Source organism: Oncorhynchus tshawytscha, linkage group LG17 (genome assembly GCF_018296145.1).
Source record: "Oncorhynchus tshawytscha isolate Ot180627B linkage group LG17, Otsh_v2.0, whole genome shotgun sequence".
Taxonomy (NCBI): Eukaryota; Metazoa; Chordata; class Actinopteri; order Salmoniformes; family Salmonidae; genus Oncorhynchus; species Oncorhynchus tshawytscha.
The window spans coordinates 4,411,156-4,434,835 of NC_056445.1; the positions used below are offsets into that span (position 1 = coordinate 4,411,156).

The following is a 23,680-nucleotide window of genomic DNA, read 5'->3' on the forward strand; positions in this document are numbered from 1 at the left end:
GAGCGTTGCTGCACAGCTATTTTCAGGTCTCTCCAGAGATGTTAGAGGTTTTGCAATGATTCCTATATTGAAGATGTGAAAAATATTTGTTGGTCTGATGTAGAATTTCCTGAAGCTGCACTTGAAACGTTAATGAAATTGCTGCTTCCGGTTACTGACAGGCATGCACCCATAAAGAAATGGACTGTTAAAACAACCAAATCCCCATGGATAGATGATGAATTGAAAAACTGTATGGCTGAGAGGGATGAGGGTAAGGGAAAGGCAAATACACTTTATATACACAAAAGTATTTGGACACCCCTTCAAATTAGTGGATTTAGCTATTTCAGCCACACCTGTTGCTGACAGGTGTATAAAATCGAGTGAACAGTCATGCAATCTCCATAGGGAACCATTGGCAGTAGAATGGCCTTACTGAAGAGCTCAGTGACTTTCAACATGGCGCTGTCATTTTTGAAATGTTATTTAACTAAGCAAGTCAGTTAAGAACAAATTCTTATTTACAATGACGGCCTACACCGGCAAAACCCGGACGACGCGGGGCCAATTGTGCACCGCCCTATGGGACTCCCAATCACAGCTGGTTGTGATACAGCCTGGATACAAACCCGGGTGTCTGTAGTGACACCTATAGCACTGAGATGCAGTGACTTAGACCGCTGCGCCACTCTGGGATAGGATGCCACCTTTCCGACAAGTCATTTTGTCAAATTTCTGTCCCGCTAAAGCTTCCCTGGTCAACTGTAAGTGCTGTTATTGTGAAGTGGAAACGTCTAGGAGCAACAACGGCTCAGCTACGAAATGGTAGGCTGAAGCGCGTAAAAATCATCTGACCTAGGTTACAAAACTCACTACCAAGTTCCAAACTGCTTTTGGAAGAAACGTCAGCATAAGAACTGTTCATCGGGAGCTAAATTACAGTGGCAAGAAAAAGTATGTGAACCCTTTGGAAATACCTGGATTTCTGCATAAATTGGTCATAAAATTTGATCTGATCTTCATCTAGGTCACAAACAAACAAAAAAAGTATGTGAACCCTTGGAGTTAATAACGGGTTGATCCTCCATTGGCATCAATAACCTCAACCAAACATCTTCTGTAGTTGCGGATCAGACCTGCACAATTGTCAGGAGGAATTTTAGACCATTCCTCTTTACAAAACTGCTCAGCAATATTTGTGAGATGTCTGGTGTGAACTGCTCTCGAGGTCATGCCACAGCATCTCAAATCAGGTTGAGGTCAGGACTCTGACTGGGCCACACCAGAAAGCGTATTTTCTTCTGTTGAAGCCTTTCTGTTGTTGATTTACTTCTGTGTTTTGGGTCGTTGTCCTGTTGCATCACCTAACTTCTGTTGAGCTTCAATAGGCGGACAGATAGCCTTACATTCTCCTGCAAAATGTCTTGATAAACTTGGGAATTCATTTTTCCGTGATAGCAAGCTGTCCAGCCCCTGAGGCAGCAAAGCAGTCCCAAACCATGATGCTCCCTTCACCATACTTTAGACGTGCAGCAATGTTTTTTTGGGACAGCAGTGGCTTCTTCTGTGGTGTCTGAGATCTCTTTTGTTCGAGGCATAGTTCACATCAGGCAATGCTTCTTATGAATAGCAAACTCAAATGTTGTGTTTTTTACTGGGCAAGGCAGCTCCAATCTCGTCTCATTGATTGGACTCCAGGTTAGCTGACTCCTGACTCCATTTAGTCATTAGCCTAGGGGTTCACATACTTTTTCCAACCTACACTGAATTTTTAAATTATGTGTTCAATATAGACAAGAAAAATACAATCATTTGTGTGTTATTAGTTTAAGCAGACTATGTTTGTCTATTGGTGTGACTTAGATGAAGATCGGATCATATTTGATGACCAATTTATGCAGAAATCTAGATAATTCCAAAGGGTTCACATACTTTTTCTTGTCACTGAAAATAGGTTTCCACGGCCGAGCAGATGCACACAAACATACGATCACCATGCAAAATGTCAAGAGTGTTGGAGTGGTGTAAAGCTCATCGCCATTGGACTCTGGAGCAGTAGAAACGCGTTCTCTGGAGTGATGAATCATGCTTCATCATCTGGCAGTCCGACAGACAAATCTGGGTTTGGCAGATGCCAGGAGAATGCCAGGAGAATGCTACCTGCTTGAATGCATAGTGCCAACTGTACATTTGGGTGGAGAAGGAATAATGGTCTGGAGCTGTTTCTCAAGGTTTGGATTAGGCCCCTTATTTCCCTTATTTCCAGTGAAGGGAAATCTTGACACTAAAGCATACAATGACATTCTAGACCTTTTTGTGCTTCCAACTTTGTGGCAACAGTTTAGGGAAGGCCCTTTCCTATTTTAGCATGACAATGCCCCCGTGCACAAAGTAAAGTCCATACAGAAATGGTTTGTCGAGATCAGTGTGGAAGAATTTGACTTGCCTGCACAGCCATGACCTCAACCCCCTTGAACACCTTTTGGATGAATTGGAGCGCCGACTGCGAGCCAGGCCAAATCGCCCAACATCAGTGCTCGACCTCACTAATGCTCTTGTGGATGAATGGAAGCAAGTCCCCACAGCAATGATCCAACATCTAGTGGAAAGCCTTCCCAGAAGAGTGGAGGCTGTTATAGTAGCAAAGGGGGGACCAACTCCATATTAATGCCCATGATTTTGGAATGAGATGTTCGACAGGTGTCCACATACTTTTGGTAATGTAGTGTATGATATATACAAGTGGATGTCACAGATCCAACACTATTAGTATACACTCTAGTTGGTTGAGTGATAACCTGAGTCATGTTACAAGCATTAGTAACAGTAAGAAGCTTCCTCTTGAGAGGAAAACTAGATAATAACCAGTCAGTGTTCAGGTCACCAAGAAAATATATTTATCTGTTAGCATCATAGACCTTATCTAACATCACACACATATTCTCCAGATATTTGACAGTTTGCACTTGGTGACCTATAGCAGCACCCTAAAAGAAGAGGCTTCAGAGGAGGCAGGTGAACCTGCAACCATAGCACTTCTATCCTCTCAGAGTTTTACAGGAATATGGTTCAGAATATATACAGCAACACCTCCCCGTAGACATTCCTGTCTTTTCTATAGATGTTGTATCCTTGTATTCCTACTGCTGTATCATGAAAGGTGCTGTCAGTGAGTCTCAGAAATGGCTAATATATTCATATTATCTAAGATTGGCAAATTACTAATCACATTAATTTTATTTATGTGGCTACATATATATATAGTATATTTATATGAGCCAACTTGAACCCTTTCCTGTGTATCTTATATACAACTGAACTCATAATGATAATAGGTTCTATTTCTAATAATTATATTTCTTATAATAAAATAATTAATTAATGGATTTTTGAGCAGATTATGTTCAGTAGATGCCTAATCTGGTTTAGCTCAGCTGCAGCAGGGTTCTATATTCTTTGTGCAACTTCTGCAAAGCTGTCTTGCTGGACTGTTGGTCTATTCTGATTGGGCTGCTGTCCTGTTAGCATGGTGGGGTGCAGTCTGCCCTAGAAGGGGCCCGATGTTGGGGCCCGATCACAGGCTGGGCTCATAGCTGGAAATTTCCACTGTCCCCTCATTGAAAGTGCTGTATCTCCCTCATTTTTCAGAGTACAAGCCTGAAACAATGCCTAAAGACTGGCCACATGTAGAAGAAGGCATAGAGATCGTGAACTGGGTCCTAAGTCTTTGTATGGTGGATAGGCTTTCAATGGAAGAACAGCCTTTCAAAATAATAGTACTTCCTGGAAGGATTTTCCTCAGGTTTTCGCCTGCCATGTCAGTTCTGTTATACTCACAGACATTATTTTAACAGTTTTGGAAACTTTAGAGTGTTTTCTATCCAAATCTACTAATTATATGCATATCCTAGCTTCTGGGCCTGAGTAGCAGGCAGTTTAATTTGGACACCCTTTTCATCCAAAATTCCGAATGCTGCCCCCTACCCTAGTGAAGTTAACTGCCTTCGTCAGTGGCAGAACAACATACTTTTACCTTGAAAGCTTGGGGATTCAACCCAGCAACCTTTCGGTTACTGGCCCAACGCTCTAACCACTAGGCTACCTGCCGCCCCAGGTTGTTACTTTACAGGGTTGCTACTGGTGTGTAAAATGGTTAGACTCAACCAGACCAGAAAATGGTAAGACCCTCAAACTCTTGAGTTAAGAAGATAAAGACTACATCGGAACATTCAGTCTGCAGCTGTTTAAGTATACCTTTGAAGGATCCAGTCTAACGAAGATGAGAGGGGAAGAACATTTCCCTTTCAAAAGACCATTGGTACGTCTGATGTATCCATTCTAAAATACACTTCCATAACAAAGGAATACCTACTACAACTACTAAGGACATGGTCCAGAGACTTGCACAACTAGAGACTTTCTGTCAAACTATTCGTCACAGACTGATGGGGCGATTTCAACAGAGCGAGACGACAAAGACATACAAGTGTAAATATGTACTTTGCATTTCTAAATCCGAATGAGCGGTTGTCAGGGTGCTAAATATCCACACTTACGATGAGAGTACTTTAAACTTTGTCTCTCCTTCCCCACTCTTTCTTTCCCCACCCCTTTTCATTGTGTACCCAGCCGTCATATCGGGTTTGTCCACTAGGGATTTTTCATTACATTGTATAATCTATCCTGTGTGTGTGTTTATGTCATTCTTTGTGATTATTCTAAATAATTATGACAATTTGTGTAAACTGATTCATCATGGAGACTTGGGTTCGTGCAGATTTATAGGATATTACGACGTTCAGAATTAAACTGAAATAGGAGCAAATTATTGATAGATGATGGATTGTATATTGAGATATTCTGATATTGGTTTAGTTAATTCCGGAAACGGTAACTCGTTAAATAAACATTTCCTGTGGTGCCCTAGATTAATACTTAAGTAATTGTTATGATTAATTTAATCGCGAAATAATTGAATGTTGTATGTAATTATTCGATGAATAGCCGCCACCGCATTAATGGTAGCAACGTCACGACACACCATAAACATGTATACTCCTGGAGTAACTTGTTGTCGGGTTGGCAGGAGGCCTTGGCCAATGGGAGGTCAAGGGTGAAGAGCTGAGGGCTTACAGTGGAGTGAGAGCGAAGTTACAGACATGAAGATACAACTTGGTTGAGCTGGTTGAGAGAATTCCAAGAGTGTGCAAAGCTGTCATCAAGGAAAAGGGTGGCTATTTGAAAAATCTCAAATATAAATATATTTGATTTGTTTAACACTTTTTGGTTACCACATGATTCCATATGTGTTATTTCATAGTTTTGATGTCTTAATCAACTAAATAAAAACCCTTGAATGAGTAGGCGTTCTAAAACTTTGACCGGTAGTGTATACTTAACAAAAATGTAAACGCAACATGTAAAGTGTTGATCCCATGTTTCATGAGCTGAAATAAAACATCCCAGAAATTATCCACACGTACAAAAAGCTTATTTTTCTCAAGTTCTGCGCAAAAATCTGTTTACATCCCTGTTGTGAGCATTTATCCTTTGCCAATATAATCCATCTACCCGACAGCAACTCGCCCAAGCCTTCCCCATTTCTCCTTCTCCCAAATCCATTCAGCTGATGTTCTGAAAGAGCTGCAAAATCTGGACCCCTACAAATCAGCCGGGCTAGACAATCTGGACCCTTTCTTTCTAAAATTATCTGCCGAAATTGTTGCCACCCCTATTACTAGCCTGTTCAACCTCTCTTTCGTGTCGTCTGAGATTCCCAAAGATTGGAAAGCAGCTGCGGTCATCCCCCTCTTCAAAGGGGGGGACACTCTTGACCCAAACTGCTACAGACCTATATCTATCCTACCGTGCCTTTCTAAGGTCTTCGAAAGCCAAGTCAACAAACAGATTACCGACCATTTCGAATCTCACCATACCTTCTCTGCTATGCAATCTAGTTTCAGAGCTGGTCATGGGTGCACCTCAGCCACGCTCAAGGTCCTAAACGATATCTTAACCGCCATCGATAAGAAACATTACTGTGCAGCCGTATTCATTGATCTGGCCAAGGCTTTCGACTCTGTCAATCACCACATCCTCATCGGCAGACTCGACAGCCTTGGTTTCTCAAATGATTGCCTCGCCTGGTTCACCAACTACTTCTCTGATAGAGTTCAGTGTGTCAAATCGGAGGGTCTGCTGTCCGGACCTCTGGCAGTCTCTATGGGGGTGCCACAGGGTTCAATTCTTGGACCGACTCTCTTCTCTGTATACATCAATGAGGTCGCTCTTGCTGCTGGTGAGTCTCTGATCCACCTCTACGCAGACGACACCATTCTGTATACTTCCGGCCCTTCTTTGGACACTGTGTTAACAACCCTCCAGGCAAGCTTCAATGCCATACAACTCTCCTTCCGTGGCCTCCAATTGCTCTTAAATACAAGTAAAACTAAATGCATGCTCTTGAACCGATCGCTACCTGCACCTACCCGCCTGTCCAACATCACTACTCTGGACGGCTCTGACTTAGAATACGTGGACAACTACAAATACTTAGGTGTCTGGTTAGACTGTAAACTCTCCTTCCAGACCCATATCAAACATCTCCAATCCAAAGTTAAATCTAGAATTGGCTTCCTATTTCGCAACAAAGCATCCTTCACTCATGCTGCCAAACATACCCTTGTAAAACTGACCATCCTACCAATCCTCGACTTTGGCGATGTCATTTACAAAATAGCCTCCAATACCCTTCTCAACAAATTGGATGCAGTCTATCACAGTGCAATCCGTTTTGTCACCAAAGCCCCATATACTACCCACCATTGCGACCTGTACGCTCTCGTTGGCTGGCCCTCGCTTCATACTCGTCGCCAAACCCACTGGCTCCATGTCATCTACAAGACCCTGCTAGGTAAAGTCCCCCTTATCTCAGCTCGCTGGTCACCATAGCATCTCCCACCTGTAGCACACGCTCCAGCAGGTATATCTCTCTAGTCACCCCCAAAACCAATTCTTTCTTTGGCCGCCTCTCCTTCCAGTTCTCTGCTGCCAATGACTGGAACGAACTACAAAAATCTCTGAAACTGGAAACACTTATCTCCCTCACTAGCTTTAAGCACCAACTGTCAGAGCAGCTCACAGATTACTGCACCTGTACATAGCCCACCTATAATTTAGCCCAAACAACTACCTCTTTCCCAACTGTATTTAATTTTTATTTATTTATTTTGCTCCTTTGCACCCCATTATTTTTATTTCTACTTTGCACATTCTTCCATTGCAAAACTACCATTCCAGTGTTTTACTTGCTATATTGTATTTACTTTGCCACCATGGCCTTTTTTGCCTTTACCTCCCTTCTCACCTCATTTGCTCACATTGTATATAGACTTGTTTATACTGTGTTATTGACTGTATGTTTGTTTTACTCCATGTGTAACTCTGTGTCGTTGTATCTGTTGAACTGCTTTGCTTTATCTTGGCCAGGTTGCAATTGTAAATGAGAACTTGTTCTCAACTTGCCTACCTGGTTAAATAAAGGTAAAATAAATAAAATAAATAAACAGGTGTGGCATATCAAGCATCGTCATTACACAGGTGCACCTTGTGCTGGGGACAATAAAAGGCCACTCTAAAATATGAAGTTTTGTCACACAATGCCACAGATGTCTCAATTAGCATGTTGACTGCAAGAATGTCCACTACAGCTGTTGTCAGTGAATTGAATGTCAATTTCTCCACCATAAGCCACCCCCCATAACCAAGATTGTTTCAGTAAGAGGAGGGCAATGATCAGTGTCGTTTTGGTTTACCGTCCCAGCTCTAGTTAGTGTTCTTATCTATCAGATTGTATAATCTACCTTGCTCTCTCCTCTATCTCCTCTGGCAACAGCCCGACTCAGAGGCGCACATGTGGATAGCTCTCTTGAAAATTTGCCTTGCGTATTATTTGATGATCAATTGTTTGTCTTTTGTTGCCGTGGTGGCAACAATTAAGCAGCGGCACGGTATAATGGTAAAACACTGTAGTCATCTCCGACGCAATTTGTAAGATCTTTGAAAATGGAACATTTTAAGACTTATTAAGGCCTTTAAATCAGATTAATGAATTTAAGACTTTTTAAGACTGTAAGTATGTACTTTATTTGCTGTGCAGGAGAGGAGATAACATCAGGTGTTAAGGTGAGGTCTTACCTGCATGAAGACCATGTCAGAGATGGCTGATCCATCACAGGGCAGTAGTCTGGTCCAGCCTCTGATCACTCCCTCCAGACCTCTCTCTACCACGTTCCACACTGACTGCAGCTGCTCCGCTGTCGACTTCTTGAACATTGAAAAAGTCTCTGTGTTTTTCTCTGTGGGTGTCGACTCCAAGCTGTCGTCTTCGCTTGAGGCTGTGGGACAACATGGAAAAATACATCACTGCAGATCCATGGACCTAGGTACACTGACATTGGAGAAGAGTCAGGGAAAATCTGGAATGAGACCATCATTTCAATATAGTGCAAGGGTGATCATACAGTTCAGAAAATCTTCGGACCCCTTGACCTTTTCCACCTTTTGTTATGTTACAGCCTCATTCTAAAATGGATTAAGTTGTTTTTTCCCCCTCATCAATCTACACACAATACCTCATAATGACAATTAAAAAACAGGTATTTAGAAATGTTTGCAAATGTTTTTTTACTGAAATATCATACAGACCCTATTCAGACCCTTTGCTCAGAACTTTGTTGGAGCACCTTTGGCAGCGATTACAGCCTTGAGTCTTCTTGGGTATGGCACTACAAAAGCTTGGCACACCTGTATTTGGGGAGTTTCTCCCATTCTTCTCTGCAGATCCTCTCAAGCTCTGTCAGGTTAGATGGGGAGCATTGCTGCACTCAATGGAGGCTGGATAAGAGCCAGGGGCCTGGAAAGTTACTAAGTAAGGGAAAAGGCAATCACATGGTTGAGGTCACTGAAAAGGTGGACAGCTGTGGATTAGTGAGGAATGTGGGACGAGGTCAGGTCAGGTCACTGATAAGGTTGGACAGCTGTGGATTAGTTAGAAATGTGGGACGAGTTCAGGTCACTGATAAGGTTGGACAGCTGTGGATTAGTGAGGAATGTGGGCCGAGGTCAGTTCAGGTCACTGACAAGGTTGGATAGCTGTGGATTAGTGAGGAATGTGGGCCGAGGTCAGGTCAGGTCACTGATAAAGTTGGGCAGCTGTGGATTAGTGAGGAATGGGGGCCGAGGTCAGATCAGGTCACTGATAAGGTTGGACAGCTGTGGATAAGTGAGGAATGTGGGCCGAGGTCAGATCAGGTCACTGATACGGTTGGATAGCTGTGGATTAGTGAGGAATGTGGGCCGAGGAGGTCAGGTCAGGTCACTGATAAGGTTGGACAGCTGTAAGGTTGGACAGCTGTGGATGATTAGTGAGGAATGGGGGCCGAGGTCAGATCAGGTCACTGATAAGGTTGGACAGCTGTGGATTAGTGAGGAATGTGGGCCGAGGCCAGGTCACTGATAAGGTTGGACAGCTGTGGATTAGTGAGGAATGTGGGCCGAGGTCAGGTCAGGTACCTGATAAGGGTGGACAGCTGTGGATTAGTGAGGAATGTGGGCCGAGGCCAGGTCACTGATAAGGGTGGACATATGTGGATTAGTGAGGAATGGGGGCCGAGGTCAGGTCAGGTCACATGAAGGGGGAAGGAACAGTTTATTACACAATCACTTAAATTCCTGCCTAGCAACAAAGATGTAGTTTTTAGAGAAAAGAAGGAGGGTACAAATATATGTACTCATGCAAACATGTCTTCGTAGCTGTTTGACCCATTGGGTGAATAAACTTAGTTTATTCACCCAAGTGTATAGGGTTGAGTGTAGGGGACAGTATTTTGATGTTTGGATGAAAAACGTACCCAAATGAAACTGCCTATTTCTCAGACCCAGATGCTAAAATATATATTGTCAGATTAGGATAGAAAACACTCTAAAGTTTCCAAAACTGTCAAAATATGGTCTGTGAGTATAACAGAACTGATATTGCGGGCAAAAACCTGAGGAAAATCCAACCAGTAAGTGCCTCTTATTTTGAAACGTCCCTATTCCATTGCATGCCTTCTCTCCATTTGAAGGGATATCAACCAGATTCCTTTCCCTATGACTTCCACACGGTGTGAACAGTCTTTAGACATAGTTTCAGCATTTTATTCTGAAAAATGAGCGAGAATGATTACATCGCGTCAGTGGATGGCGGTGTGTCCCCAGAGTTTTGCATGCGCGAGCAGCTTGGAACAGACACTTTCTCTTTCTCTCCTATTGAAAAATCTACGGTCCGGTTGAAATATGATCGATTATTTATTGTAAAAACAACCTGAGGATTGATTATAAAAAACGTTTGACATCTTTCTACGAACTTTACGGATACTATTTGGAATTTTCGTCTGCCCCGTCGTGACCTGCACGAGCCTGTGGATTACTAAACGAAATGCGCCAACCAAATGGAGGTTTTTGGATATAAAAATAATCTTTATCGAACAAAAGGAACATTTATTGTGTAACTGGGAGTCTCGTGAGTGCAAACATCCAAAGATCATCAAAGCTAAGCAATTCATTTTATTGCTTTTCTGACTTTCGTGACCAATCTATTTTGCTGCTAGCTGTTTCTAATGTTTTGTCTGCTGAGAGAGATGTCCTCACATAAACCCTTGGTTTGCTTTCGCTGTAAAGCTTTTTTGAAATCTGACACGCCAGGTGGATTATCAACAAGCTAAGCTGTGTTTTGCTATATTGCAATTGTGATTTCATGAAAATTAAATATTTTTAGTTATTTAATTTGAATTTGGCGCTCTGCAATTCAGCGGATGTTGACGAAAATGATCCCGCTAACAGGATGGGTGCGTCAAGAAATTAAACTTTTCCTAGTCGTCCGTTAGTTTTTTGCTTTGTTTATTTAGAACCTAATAGGTTCAAGTCCGGGCTCTGGCTGGGCCATTAAAGGACATTCAGAGACTTGCCCCGAAGCCACTCCTTCGTTGTCTTGGCTTGTGCTTGGAGTCGTTGTCCTGTTGGAAGGTGAACCTACGCCCCAGCCTGAGTGAGGTCCTGAGCACTCTGGAGCAGGTTTTCATCAAGGATCTCTCTGTACTTCGCTCCGTTCATCTTTGCCTCGATCCTGACTCGTCTCCCAGTCCCTACCGCTGAAAAACATATCCACACAGCATGATGCTGCCGCCACAATGCATCACCGTAGGGATGGTGCCAGGTTTCCTCCAGACGTGACGCTTGGCATTCAGGCCAAAGAGTTCAATCTTGGTTTCATCAGACCAGAGAATCTTGTTTCTCATGGTCTGAGAGTCTTTAGGTGCTTTTTGGCAAACTCCAAGCAGGCTGTCATGTGCCTTCCAAATCATTTCCAATCAATTGAATTTACCACAGGTGGATTCCAATCAAGTTGTCGAAACATTTCAAGGATGATCAATGGACTCAAAGTCTCAGAGGAAAGGGTCTGAATACTTATGTAAATAAGGTATTTCTGTTTTTTATTTTTTATAAATTTGCTGAAATTGATAACCTGTTTTCGCTTTGTCATTATGGGGTATTGTGTATAGATTGCTGAGGATGTTTTTTTATTTAATCAATTTTAGAATAAGAATGTAACATAACAAAATGTGGAAAAAGTCAAGGGTTCTGAAATAAGGTATCAGTGTGACCCACAGTGTGGTAGTGGTGGTAGTAACTACCTGTCTTCCTGCCTGAATGGACAGTGGAGTCAGCAGTGCTCTCCAGCACCATGGCCAGTCTGATGGTCATCTCAGCTAACACCATGGGATCTGAGTCAGCCAGCTCACACACATGAGCCACCTCACTGAGCACAGACAGGGTCCACACCCACTAGAGAGAGAGAGAGAGTAACACATGAAATAAGTAGCTATCATGTACAGTACATATTTGCAGAGACTGATTTGTGTAGAGCAGTGGTTCCCAAACTTTTTTATAGTCCCGTACCACTTCAAACATTCAAACTCCAGCGGTGTACCCCCTCTAGCACCAGGGTCAGTCAGCGCACTCTCAAATGTTGTTTTTTTGCCATCATTGTAAGGCTGCCACACACACAGTATATGATCTATTTATTAAACATTAGAATGACTGTGAATTTGTCACAACCCGGCTCCTGGGAAGTGAAAAAGAGCTCTTATAGGACCAGGGCACAAATAATAATATAATAATAATCAATAATTTGCTCTTTATTTAACCATCTTACATATAAAACTATATTTGTTCATCAAAAATGGTGAATAACTCACCACAGGTTAATGAGAAGGGTGTGCTGGAAAGGGATGCACGTAACTCTGCAATGTTGGGTTGTATTGGAGAGAGTCTCAGTCTTAAATCATTTTTCACACAGTCTGTGCCTACATTTAGTTTTCATGCTAGTGAGGGCTGAGAATCCACTCTCACATAGGTACGTGGTTGCAAAGGGCATCAGTGTCTTAACAGCACGATTTGTCAAGGCAAGCGCAGCCCTGTCCAGAAATCTGGCAATGGCTTCTGATTAAATTCAATTTTCACAGAACCGCTTGTTGCAATTTCGATGAGGTTCTCTCGTTCAGATATCGGTAAGTGGACTGGTGGCAGGGCATGAAAGGGATAACGAATCCAGTTGTTTGTGTCATCCATTTCTGGAAAGTACCTGCGTAATTCCACACCCGGCTCACTCAGGTGCTTCGGTATATCACATTTGACATTGTCCGTAAGCTTGAGTTCATTTGCACACAAAAAATCATAATGACGGAAAGACCTGTGTGAAGTCCTTGTTAATGTAGACAGAAGAGCTCCAACTTCTTAATAATTTTGTCCCGCACATTGAATATAGTTGCAGAGTCCCTGCAATCCTAGATTCAGATCATTCAGGCGAGAAAAAACATCACCCAGATAGACCAGTCGTGTGACAAACTCGTCATCTTGCAATCGGTCAGACAAGTGAAAACGATGGTCAGTAAAGAAACTTTAAGCTTAAAAAAAATGTGTCAATACTTTGCCCCTTGATAACCAGCGCACCTCAGTACGTTGTTAAAGCGTTACATGGTCGCTGCCCATATCAATGCATAGTGCAGAAAATACACCGAGAGTTCAGGGGCCTTGTTTTAACAAAGTTAACCATTTTCACTGTAGTGTCCAAAACATATTTCAAGCTGTCAGGCGTTACCTTGGCAGCAAGAGCCTCTTGGTGGATTCTGCAGTGTACCCAAGTGGTGTCGGGAGCAACTGCTTGCACGCGCATTACCACTCCACTATGTCTCCCTGTCATGGCTTTTGCTCCATCAGTACAGATACCAACACATCTTGACCACTAAAGTCCATTTGAAGTCACAAAGCTGTCCAGTACTTCAAAAATATCCTCTCCTGTTGTCCTGGTTTCCAGTGGTTTCCAGAAGAGGATGTCTTCTTTAATTGACCCCTCATAAACGTAACGGACATATACCAGGAGCTGTGCCAGGCCCGCCACGTCTGTTGACTCATCCAGCTGTAACACATAGAATTCACTGGCTTGTATGCGAAGCAATAAATGTTTCAAAACCTCTTCTGCCATGTCACTGACGCGTCGCGAAACAGTGTTGTTTGATGAAGACATTGTATAGTTTTTTTTTGCCTTTTCCCCCAGCATTGTACCAGCCATATCCGCAGCAGCAGGAAGAATGAAGTCCTCCACAATAGTATGGGGCTTGCCTGTCCTAGCCACTCGGTAGCTCACCATATAAGATGCTTCTAGCCCCTTCTTATTAATGGTATCTGTTGCTTTTATACATGTCTTTACTACTCTAAAGTCATCTTAATTCTCGCTCAAAAAACACATGTGGCTTATTTTTCAAATTGGCATGTTTTGTTTCTAAATGTCTGAGCAAGAGTGACAGTTTCATTGAGTTGTGAGATATTACTTTTACACATATAAAACACTGTGGCTGAGGAAAGGCACTTACTCCCAATATAAGTGAAGCCCAAATCAATGTAGTTCTCATCATATTGGTGCCTCTTTGATGGTCCAACGTCTGTCTGTTGTTCGGTGCTTTCCCGGGTAAGGGGGCAGTAGCTCTTCGGCTGCATCGGATTTACAACTGTCAGTGCTAGCATTGGATGTGATCGTGGAAGCAGAACAACTTGTGTCGTCAACAGGTGCAAGTGTAGTACTGCTGGTAGTATCAGTACTACTAGAGCTGGTATGTGTCTCTATGGACGCGGGCCATACTTTTATAATTCATATATTTTAGAGCAAACAGAATGAGCAGCACCTACATTTGGCTACATATGGACCGTTAGTGGAATTCCCACGAGTGAGTAACGGTTAATGTGATTGGATGTTAATTATTTGACTAGGCTACCTGTATTTGACTTTGCTGTTATTTCGCTCAACACTAGATGGTTTAATTGTATTTTTGGCAGTGAAACGGGGCTACTCAGGTGAGAAAAAAAACTCCTCCAAATGTATATCCCTGTTGGAAAATATAAATGTATTGTTTGAAAAAATATTTATATATATTATTATTATTATTTTTTAAATGTGAATCACTTTTTTGTTTGGCGTACCCCAGACGGGTATGTACAAGCAATGCCAAGTTTAGGAAAACCTGGTGTAGAGCTACTGTACCTTGTCCAGGTTCTCCATCTTGCCCAGGAAGTGTATAGGGTCCCAGTGTCGAACCTGGGCTCTCTGGAAAATGATCTTACATTTAGACCAGAGGTACAGCACTATGTCCATCACCAGGTCTCTGTCAGGTTGCACGTCCTATACAACGATGAAAGATACACACAGGTATTCAGTAAGCAGTCACTGATTCAATATGGAATAGATAGATACTATAGGATTCTATACAGCACTGTCTAACCTGAGCTGAACCACAGACACAGCTGTATAAGGCCTGCACCAGACCAACAAACTCCTCACTCATAACCACTCCCAGATGCCTGTCCTTCTCTGTGGAGACACCACAACAACACACAACATCTTAAATCACTGTCCAGCACTTTTGTTATATGCCATTTCAATAGTTCTACAGCTAGTTGACAGAAGTATCAACAGCTACAGTACCAGACACAGTGTCGTCCTTGGTGTTGAGTCTGATCTTCTGTGTAGACATGAGGCGCTCCACGGAGTCCAGCAACCTCAGCTCCAGCTCTGACTTCCTGAAAGACCTCCCCTCCATTCTCTGTCCGCACACGCACAAGTCGTACATTATAACTGTGTATTATAACTGGAATCTAGCCATTCTCACTCCACAAGCATTACAGTAGTTGCTACAGTAGGACCATTTTTATCTGGACACAACGATTCTTCTGACCCAAATGTTTTAACCCAGTATATGCTGATCTCATAGATCTAGATCCAGAAGACGTATGGCTTAGTTAGTCAACTGTGTATGCAACTGATACGACATAATTGTATGAAGCCAGTCCCAGTAGAGGTGTGTTGTGACTTACAGGCAGTACAGTGTGCTGCAGTGTGTCAGAGAGGATACAGAACATGTCCCACTGCTCATATCGAAACAGCAGCTTGACAAACTTCACCGCTGCATCCAAAGACACCTTGTTCTCCCCTGGGGGTACAAAGCAAAGCAGGATAGTCCTCTCAACAACATTGTCACTTTTTTCCAGGAAGTTCTGGTATCCATTAGGACAAGTTACAGTCAGTAAAAAACATATATCCAGTATTAAATAATTTTTTCATATGTATTCAAATCAACCTACTAATACCATCACCAAATGTCATTATTGACAACATTCACATATTTTAGATATCTAGCTAGAAGCTACATTTAGGTGGAAATTGCCTTCAATTCCTAGTAGTTTTTAAGTTCACCGCATTGTGACTGCTATAGTAGCGTGGCTACCCCCTCCCTCCCTCTCTCCCCTGGCCCCTGGGAACAAACACACACTGCTCAACGCGGACTAGCAGTTGCAGAGCAATAGTGTAGGAGGCTGCTGCTACTATTTATCTAAATAATGGTCACCTCTATAGCACTGGCAAGCAGTGTTTTGCTGAAAACTGAAAAAGAAAACTGGCTTGTGTAAAATATACTTTGCGTGCTTGCTCGGCTGGCTGAAAGACTTTTTATTGATGGTCCCTAATGAAGTTAACATAGTGATAGGCCTATATTTTTTAGATACACTATATACAGTGGGGCAAAAAAGTATTTAGTCAGCCACCAATTGTGCAAGTTCTCCCACTTAAAAAGATGAGAGAGGCCTGTAATTTTCATCATAGGTACTCTTCAACTATGACAGACAAAATGGAGAGAAAAAAATTCCAGGAAATCACATTGTGGGATTTTTAATGAATTTATTTGCAAATTATGGTGGAAAATAAGTATTTGGTCACCTACAAACAAGCAAGATTTCTGGCTCTCACATACCTGTAACATCTTCTTTAAGAGGCTCCTCTGTCCTCCACTCGTTACCTATATTAATGGCACCTGTTTGAACTTGTTATCAGTATAAAAGACACCTGTCCACAACCTCAAACAGTCACACTCCAAACTCCACTATGGCCAAGACCAAAGAGCTGTCAAAGGACACCAGAAACAAAATTGTAGACCTCCACCAGGCTGGGAAGACTGAATCTGCAATAGGTAAGCAGCTTGGTTTGAAGAAATCAACCTTGGGAGCAATTATTAGGAAATGGAAGACATACAAGACCACTGATAATCTCCCTCGATCTGGGGCTCCACGCAAGATCTCACCCCGTGGGGCTAAAATGATCACAAGAACGGTGAGCAAAAATCCCAGTACCACACGGGGGGACCTAGTGAATGACCTGCAGAGAGCTGGGACCAAAGTAACAAAGCCTACCATCAGTAACACACTACGCTGCCAGGGACTCAAATACTGCAGTGCCAAACGTGTCCTCCTGCTTAAGCCAGTACATGTCCTGGCCCGTCTGAAGTTTGCTAGAGAGCGTTTGGATGATCCAGAAGAAGATTGGGAGAATGTCATATGGTCAGATGAAACCAAAATATGACTTTTTGGTAAAAACTCAACTCGTCGTGTTTGGAAGACAAAGAATGCTGAGTTGCATCCAAAGAACACCATACCTACTGTGAAGCATGGGGGTGGAAACGTCATGCTTTGGTGCTGTTTTTCTGCAAAGGGACCAGGACGACTGATCCGTGTAAAGGAAAGAATGAATGGGGCCATGTATTGTGAGATTTTGAGTGAAAACCTCCTTCCATGAGCAAGGGCATTGAAGATGAAACATGGCTGGGTCTTTCAGCATGACAATGATCCCAAACACACCGCCCGGGCAACGAATGAGTGGCTTCGTAAGAAGCATTTCAAGGTCCTGGAGTGGCCTAGCCTGTCTCCAGATCTCAACCCCATAGAAAATCTTTGGAGGGAGTTGAAAGTCCGTGTTGCCTAGAAACAGCCCCAAAACATCACTGCTCTAGAGGAGATCTGCATGGAGGAATGGGCCAAAATACCAGCAACAGTGTGTGAAAACCTTGTGAAGACTTATAGAAAACGTTTGACCTCTGTCATTGCCAACAAAGGGTATATAACAAAGTATTGAGATAAACTTTTGTTATTGACCAAATACTTATTTTCCACCATCATTTGCAAATAAATTCATTAAAAATGTGTGATATTCTGGATTTTTTTTTCTCATTTTGTCTGTCATAGATGAAGTGTACCTATGATGAAAATTACAGGCCTCTCTCATCTTTTTAAGTGGGAGAACTTGCACAATTGGTGGCTGACTAAATACTTTTTTGCCCCACTGTATACACTAAAGTACCCCTTCAAATGTGTGGATTTGGCTATTTCAGCCACACCCGTTGCTGAGAGGTTGCTGACAAATTGCACACAGCCATGCAATCTCCATAGAGAAACATTGGCAGTTACTTTAAAAAAAAATTTTTAATCAATTTTTCTCCCCAATTTCATGGTATCCAATTGTTTAGTAGCTACCATCTTGTCTCATCGCTACAACTCCCGTACGGGCTCGGGAGAGACGAAGGTTGAAAGTCATGCGTCCTCCAATACACAACCAAACCAAGCCGCACTGCTTCTTAACACAGCCCCATCCAACCCGGAAGCCAGCCGCACCAATGTGTCGGAGGAAACACCGTGCACCTGGCAACCTTGGTTAGCGCGCACTGCGCCCGGCCTGCCACAGGAGTCGCTGGTGCGCGATGAGACAAGGATTTCCCTACCGGCCAAATCCTCCCAAACCCGGACGACGCTAGGCCAATTGTGCGTCGCCCCACAGACCCCCCCGGTTGCGGCCGGTTACGACAGAGCCTGGGCGCAAACCCAGAGTCTCTGGTGGCGCAGCTGGTGCTGCAGTACAGCGCCCTTAACCACTGTGCCACCCGGGAGGCTCAGTTACTTTTAACGTGGCACTGTCATAGATTGCCACCTTTTCAACAAGTCAGTTTGTCAAACTTCTGCCCTGCTAGAGCTTCCCCGGTCAACTGAAAGTGCTGATATTGTGAAGTGGAAACGTCTAGGAGCAACAACGGCTCAGCCGCAAAGTGGTAGGCCACACAAGCTCACAAAACGGGACCAATGGGTGCTGAAACACGTAAAAAATAGTCTGTCCTCGGTTGCAACACTCTTACTGAGTTCAAAACTGCCTCTGGAAGCAGCGTCAGCACAAGAACTGTTCATCGGGAGCATCATGAAGTGGGTTTCCATGGTCGAGCAGCCACACACACCAGCCTAAGATCACCATGCGCAATGCCAAGTGTAGTGGAAATGCGTTCTCTGGAGTGATGAATTACACTTCACCATCTGGCAGTCCGATGAACAAATCTGGATTTGGCAGATGCCAGGAGAATGCTACCTGCAAGAATGCATAGTGCCAAATATAAAGTTTTGTGGAGGAGGAATAATGGTCTGGGGCTGTTTTTCATGGTTCATGCTAGACCCCTTAGTTCCAGTGAAGGTAAATCTTACTGCTACAGCATACAATTACATTCTAGACAATTCTGTGCTTACAACTTTGCGGCACCAGTTTAGGGAAGGCCCTTCCTGTTTCAGCATGACAATGCCCCCGTGCACAAAGCAAGGTCCATACAGAAATGGTTTGTTGAGAGTGGTGTGGAAGAACTTAACTGGCTTGCACAGTTAAGTCCTGACCGCAACCCCATCAAACATGGATGAATTGGAAGGCCGGCAGGATTTGAACCCTGGTATGTAAGGGTGGAAGCCATTGTAATTACTATTAAGCCATGGAGCCTTGAGTGTGGCAGTCTAAAAAGGTGGATTTAGACAGCACCGGGTGAAATGGTGTTTTTACATCGTCCCACAGTGAAAACATAGTTTTTTCTTGCTAGTAATCTAGCTATATTTCTAGATTTGATTGAAAGATGACATGCTAGCTAGTTAGTTTGTGTTAAAAGACCTAGAGACATAAGAAAGTGGTTGTGTGGTCAGTAGCCCAGTTGTGGTCAGTAGTTGTGTGGTTCAGTAGTATTATGGTCAGTAGTTGTTTGGTCAGTAGTAGTTGTGTGATTGTGATCAGAAGTTGTGATCAGTAGCTGTTGTCAGTATTTGTGGTCAGTAGATATTGTGGTGAGTAGTTGTGGTCAGTTCTTGTGGTTAGTAGATTTTGTGGTTAGTAGTTTTTGTGGCGAGTAGTTGTGGTCAGCAGTTAGTGTTCAACAGTTCTTGTGGTCAGCAGTTGTGTGGTTGTGGTCAGTAGTTGTGGTTAGAAGTTGTCAGTAGTTGTGGTCAGTCGTTGTGGTTGTGGTCAGTAGTTGTGGTTGGTAGTTGTGGTTATAATTTGTCGTCAGTAGTTGTATGTTTGTTTTGCAGGTTCTTTGGGACCTACAGTATGGATGTGGTGAGTGGTTGTGGTCAGTAGTTGTATGGTTGTTTTGCAGGTTCTTTGGGACCTACAGTATGGATGTGGTGAGTGGTTGTGGTCCGTAGTTGTGGTCAGTAGTTGTATGGTTGTTTTGCAGGTTCTTTGGGACCTACAGTACGGATGTGGTGAGTGGTTGTGGTCAGTAGTTGTAGTTGTTGGTTGTTTTGCAGGTTCTTTGGGACCGACAGTATGGATGTGGTGAGTGGTTGTGGTCAGTAGTTGTGGTCAGTAGTTGTAAGGTTGTTTTGCAGGTTCTTTGGGACCTACAGTATGGATGTGGTGAGTGGTTGTGGTCCGTAGTTGTATGGTTGTTTTGCAGGTTTTTGGGGACCTACAGTATGGATGTGGTGAGTGGTTGTGGTCCGTAGTTGTGGTCAGGAGTTGTGTGGTTAAATAGTTGTGTGATCAGTAGTGGTGCGGTTGTGGTCAGTAGTTGTGTGGTTGTCGTCATTGATTATGGTCAGTAGTTGTGTGGTTGTGGTCAGTAGTTGTGTGTTTGTGGTCAGTACTTGAGGTCAGTAGTTGTGTGGTTGTGGTCAGTACTTGCGATCAGTAGTTGTGGTCAGTAGTTGTGTGGTCAGTAGATCTGGTCAGTAGTTGTATGGTTGTGGTCAGTCGTAGTTGCATCTTTTGGTCACTGTAGACCTCCATGTTAAAATTAGAATATTCAACTGATTATATTTCAAAAAGTATGAGTATCAAAAATGTAAATGTAAGCAACTCAAGTTAAACCTCTCTGCACGATATAAAGTTAAAATGGTGTATTTTGCATAAAAGCTGAAGGAGTAGCGGTGGGAATAATAACAATAATAAGCAATTGAAGTATGACAAATAGTGGTGTGTTGTTTCGCAATCACACTAATCCCAAGTTCAATAGCTCAATATAGTTCAATCGTTTTTAAATTGGCCTGTTTCGGCCTCCCGAGTTGTGCAGGGGTCTAAGGCACTGCATCACAGTGTTAGCTGTGCCACTAGAGATCCTGGTTCGAGTCCAGGCTCTGACACAGCCGACAGAGACCCACGGGGCGGCGCACAATTGGCCCAGCATCGTCCAGATTAGGGGAGGGTTTGGCCGGCCGGAATGTCCTTGTCCCATTGTGCTCTAGCGACTTCTGTGGTGGGCCGGGTGCACGCATGCTGACACGGTTGCCAGGTGTACAGTGTTTCCTCCGACACATGCGGCTGGCTTTCCGGGTTAAGCGGGCATTGTGTCAAGAAGCAGTGTGGCTTAGCTGGGTCCTGTTTCAGAGGACGCACGTCTCTCGACCTTCGCCTCTCCCGAGTCCGTACAGGAGTTGCAGCGATGGGACAAGACTGTAACTACCAATTGGATGTGATGAAATTGGAGAGAAAAAGGGTAAAAAATAATTTTGAAAATAAACTTAAAATATTGGTCTGTTTCCTTGTTGTATACTTGAGAATACCACATAGTTGGATAATAATTTGGTGTACTTGATCACTGTAATTTGTTTATTGATGAACCAACTTGGAGTTTCGCTACCTGTTCACACAAACAAGCTTGATGGGCATACTTCAAATGACTAGGCGATAGCTTGAAGGGGTGGACTGATCATGTTGTTTTATACCAACAGACAGTGTAACATTAGGAAAAGTTGCCAATTTTGGTTTTAGGGTAAACGTCACCTTCAGCACCATACTAGCTAATATGGAAAGACAGTACTCCAAAGTTCTCACCAGCAGCCGCCATGTCCATCAGAGTAAAGTTGGCTGTCACTGCATTTAAACAGGTGGGGATACTGTCATCCCTGGATCGCTCAATGGACCCTCCAATTCCTAAACATACAATGAAGGGAAACGGCATCAATCTCAATCAGTCCAATCAATGGTAGTCTTTTCCAACAGCCACTGTGAGACTACTGAAGTGGAGTCTAATGAAGCTAGCCTATGAGTGTGTGGGCTAAAGGATCTATCTTGCAAAATAGATTCTAAATCTCAACGATACTAACCGGGATAACGGTTATAAACAGTGCATTCGGAAAGTATTATTTTATTATGTTACAGCCTTATTCCACTCAATCTACACACAATAACCCATAATGACAAAGCAAAAACAGTTTTTTAGATATGTTTGCAAATGTATTAAAAATGGACGGGGAGCATCGCTGCACAGCTATTTTCAGGTCCTTCCAGAGATGTTTCATTGGGTTAAAGTTATGCGTTCTGGCTGGGCCACTCAAGGACATTGAGAGACTTGTCACGAAGCCACTCCTTCATTGTCATGGCTGTGGAAGGCGAACCTTTGCCCCAGTCTGAGGACCTGAATGCTCTGGAGCAGGTTTTCATCAAGGATCTCTCTGTACTTCGCTCCGTTCATCCTTTGTCTCGATCCTGACTCGTCTCCCAGTCCCTGCCGCTGATAAACATCCCAACAGCATGATGCTGCCACCACCATGCTTTACCGTAGGGATGGTGCCAGGTTTCCTCCAGATGTGATGCTTGGAATTCAGGCCAAAAAGTTCAATCTTGGTTCCATCAGACCAGAGAATCTTGTTTCTCATGGTCTCAGAGTCTTTAGGTGCCTTTTGGCAAACTCCAAGTGGGCTGTCATGTGCCTTTTCTGAGGAGTGGCATCCGTCTGACCACTCTACCATAAAGGCCTGATTGGTGGAGTGCTGCAGAGATGGTTGTCCTTCTGGAAGGTTCTCCCATCTCCAAGAGGAACTCTGGAGCTCTGTCAGAGTGAACATCGGGTTCTTGGTCACCTCCCTGACCAAGGCCCTTTTCCCGCGATTCCTCAGTTTGGTGGTTCCAGACTTCTTCCATTTAAGAATGATGGAGGCCACTGTGTTCCTGAGGACCTTCCATGCTGCAAAACATGTTTGGTACCCTTCCCCAGATCTATGCCTCAACACAATCCTGCCTTGGAGCTCTATGGACAATTCCTTCGACCTCATGGCTTGGTTTTTGTTCTGACATGCACTGTCAACTGTGGAACCTTATATAGACATGTGTGTGCCTTTCCAAATAATTTCCAATCAATTGAATTTACCACAAGTAGACTCCAATCAAGTTGTAGAAACATCTCAAGGATGATCAATGGAAACAGGATGCACCTGAGCTTAATTTCAAGTCTCATAGAAAAGGTCTGAATACTTATGTAAATAAGTTATTTATGTTTTTTCTTTTTAATACATTTGCAAAAATGTCAAAAAGACTGTTATCGCTTATTTTTTTATTGAATCCATTTTGGAATAAGGCTGTAACATAACAAAATGTTGAAAACATCAAGAGGTCTGAATAGTTGCCGAATGTAATGTAAGTAGAATACTAACCAGACAGTATACTGATGCCTGCAGACATGAGTTCCAGGGAGACCTCCTGTATCTCTGGCTCCTCGGGCATGCCTGTTTGAAGTGGGCGACGGGAGGTGTCCCACAGCGCTTCCACTATCGCCAGGAACTGGGCAGCGTTCCCCTCAAACAGCTCCATCAACACTCGCTCTGTAGGGGTTCGAGGCCACGGCATCTAGAGAGGAGCGAGGGAAGGGGGAGACAGTGGGAGATAGAGAGAGAAAAAGAGAGAGAACGAGAAAGCGAGAGAGAGAGTGAGAGAGCGAGATATTAGGACTATAGTTATCAGAATCCAGAAAATAGCTGTTAACTTCTATAACCACCTAAAAGGAAGCGATGCCCACACATTCCACCACAAACAAAAACAGGCCCCAAAGAGCCCCAGGACAGCAACACAATTAGACCCAACCAAAGCAAAGAAAGCAAAGAGATAACTATTTGACACACTGGAAAGAATCAACCAAAAAACGGAGCAAATTGGAATGTTATCTGGCCCTAAATAGAAATAGTGAAACATTTTTTTATTTTTTAA

At 43.3% G+C, this 23,680-nt stretch overlaps 1 protein-coding gene across 2 annotated transcripts in view; it reads right to left on the reverse strand.

The window, feature by feature from the left end:
* The window catches only part of cfap54 (cilia and flagella associated protein 54), a 126,815-nt gene that overhangs the window by 95,955 nt on the left and 7,180 nt on the right, over nt 1-23,680 (reverse strand). For both annotated transcript variants that reach the window (XR_006079195.1, XM_042300038.1), the window contains exons 8-15: nt 23,131-23,323; nt 21,533-21,631; nt 15,451-15,566; nt 15,062-15,179; nt 14,859-14,947; nt 14,621-14,758; nt 11,718-11,868; nt 8,179-8,378 (exon numbers count right to left, since the gene is read on the reverse strand). Coding sequence is in view for 1 of the 2 variants with exons in the window: in XM_042300038.1 (XP_042155972.1) it covers nt 8,179-8,378; nt 11,718-11,868; nt 14,621-14,758; nt 14,859-14,947; nt 15,062-15,179; nt 15,451-15,566; nt 21,533-21,631; nt 23,131-23,323 (1,104 nt within the window). In the remaining variant the exon portion in view is untranslated. The remainder of the gene's footprint in view (nt 1-8,178; nt 8,379-11,717; nt 11,869-14,620; nt 14,759-14,858; nt 14,948-15,061; nt 15,180-15,450; nt 15,567-21,532; nt 21,632-23,130; nt 23,324-23,680) is intronic.